The sequence below is a fragment of the Triticum aestivum genome, chromosome 1B (assembly GCF_018294505.1).
Source record: "Triticum aestivum cultivar Chinese Spring chromosome 1B, IWGSC CS RefSeq v2.1, whole genome shotgun sequence".
In the NCBI taxonomy this organism is placed as follows: Eukaryota; Viridiplantae; Streptophyta; class Magnoliopsida; order Poales; family Poaceae; genus Triticum; species Triticum aestivum.
Genome location: NC_057795.1, coordinates 106,582,657 through 106,584,852, shown reverse-complemented (window position 1 = coordinate 106,584,852; position 2,196 = coordinate 106,582,657). Strand labels below are relative to the sequence as shown.

The window sequence follows — 2,196 nt, the reverse complement described above, 5'->3', positions numbered from 1 at the left end:
GGTAGTAACATAGATGCCACATAAGCAAAAATGATGATGTGGCAAGTAGTTAATGAGGAGAGAGGCAAATAGAGTAACATAATATGTTACCATCACATAGCGGTTTCCAATGCATAATGAGTCTACAAAGTAATAAATGAAGGCAACTATGTTACCACATCTATGACACTACCCACTATGAAGGTAGTAACATAGACTAGTAACATATGTATGTTACTAGTCTAAGTTACTCCCCATTATGACCAGCCTAATAAAGTGAGGCGAACGCCTCTTTGCAGATATCAAGTACTGGTCCTTGGCTTTATTCAGCACTCAGTCCTTAAAAGTGTACACCAGGAACACATCTTAATGCACGCGAATACACAATTCCAATCTCACGAGTGACAGAATAAAACTGTTGGGGCAATTAATTCCATGACACAGTTGATCTCTTTGTACCTGCTACACAGTGCCTCTCAGTGTATGCATGCACAGTTTAGCTAGGTACCCAATAACCCAACCCAAAGTAGCCCCACAAAACGAATCAATGGAATTTGCAAGATTGTGACACCTGATCTACCCTTGTACTATGTCACAGGTTACAGTACAGCCATGAATGATCGATGCAAGTGGCACGTCGGAGATGACCTAGGTGAAATGTATGTGGTGATCATGTCATGTACAGTGGCCGGGGTACACATGTGCAGATGTCTGAATTTGGCAAGTTTGGCACTACTACTAGTTCACTCTGCTGCAGACCTTCCTGATCTCCCCGGGCGGCCCCGTGAGCACGTCGGCGTAGCCCATCTTCACCATGGCGTCCGCGAACTTCTGCGACCACAGCTTCCGGTTGGCGGCGTACTGGCCGACGAGCGCCGCCGTGTCGCTCCGGTCGAGCAGCGCCTGGTCGGAGTTGAAGAGCACCTCGTTGGTGCCGATGTTCTTGTAGTACTGGTTGTCGAGCTGGAGCGGCGTCTTGGCGTCCAGCTGCACGACGCGGTCGAGCCGCCCCGTCGCCGCCGGGCACTTGCCGGCGCGGAGGGCCTTGGCGAGCGTGTTGTTGAGCGTCGGGTCGATCTGCGGGTAGAGGCGGCTGGAGAAGGAGGAGCAGTGGGAGCGGCCGATGGAGTGGGCCCCGGAGAGCGTGACCATCTCGTCGGCGGTGAGGTTCTTGGACGCGAAGCGGGTGATGAGCTGGGTGAGGTTGAAGTTGGCGGGGGGCAGGTTGGCGAGCGCCTCGGTGGCGTTGGAGACGCGGCCGTCGAGGCGGCCGGAGGGCATGGCGAAGACTATGCCGCCCATGATGCGGGAGGCGTCGCGGGCGGCGAAGGCGACGATGTCGGCGCAGGAGACGACGCCCGGGCAGCGGCGCTCCACGACGCGCTTGGCGCGGTCGATGACGCCGAAGCCGCGGAGGCTGGGGAAGTTGGGCGCCGCCGTCTTCTCCACCGTACGGTTGCCCGGGCTGCCCGTCGGGTCGTCCAGCAGCACCGACGCGTCGCAGCCCTGCACGAAAGCACCAATGGGAATGCAGCTACATTAGCGTCGTAATTAAGCATGAGCTCGTCCGGTCGAGCGCAGCACGTACCCTGACGAAGCAGTCGTGGAAGAAGAGGCGGACGAGGCCGGGGCCGTTGCCGGCGTCCATGCGGACGGAGGCGTGGACGATGGTGGTGATGAGGCTCTCTGCGTCAGGGCACGTCGCGTCGTAGTACCCGACCTTGAGCTGCGCGTCGGCGGCAGGGACGGAGAGGATCAGGCACGCGCACACGCACGCGACGACCATCCCCAGGACAGATCCGCCATTGCCAGTACCAATACCAGTACCGCTGGCCATCTCCTCCGTACCGCTACACTGGGTATGTAGTTACTATAGCAGTCCACTGGGGCTAGCTAAGCTAGGCTAGCTCGATGTTCGCGCTGCCGCGCGCTCTTGGTATCTGTACTAAGTGTACCAGCAGCAAGTGCAGTGGCATTTATACGTGGCCGGCCGCGTCTCCAACTAACTAGATTCGAGATAGATAGAAAATGGAAGCTAGTGAGCGGGCGACCTGCTGCATGCACTGATTAATTAGCTTGGAACGTGGCCAGTGTGTCGACCGACTGAGGTGAGGGAGACGGGAGACTGTAGGAACATGGGACCGAGCTGAAGTTGACCCGCGATCGACCGCCAATTAGGCTGGCCGGCTTCGTGCCCTGCAGCTAGCCTCCGTCCAC

At 57.2% G+C, this 2,196-nt stretch overlaps 1 protein-coding gene across 1 annotated transcript; it reads right to left on the bottom strand.

Moving 5' to 3' along the window:
* Positions 1–277: 277 nt before the first annotated feature.
* LOC123087641 (peroxidase 5) lies at positions 278–1,940 on the bottom strand. The gene is made up of 2 exons (XM_044509686.1): positions 1,568–1,940; positions 278–1,485 (listed from the first exon to the last, which is right to left on the bottom strand). Exons 1-2 carry the CDS (start codon positions 1,814–1,816, stop codon positions 718–720), a joined length of 1,017 nt encoding a protein of 338 aa, XP_044365621.1. The 5' UTR covers positions 1,817–1,940; the 3' UTR covers positions 278–717.
* Between the last annotated feature and the right edge of the window lie 256 nt (positions 1,941–2,196).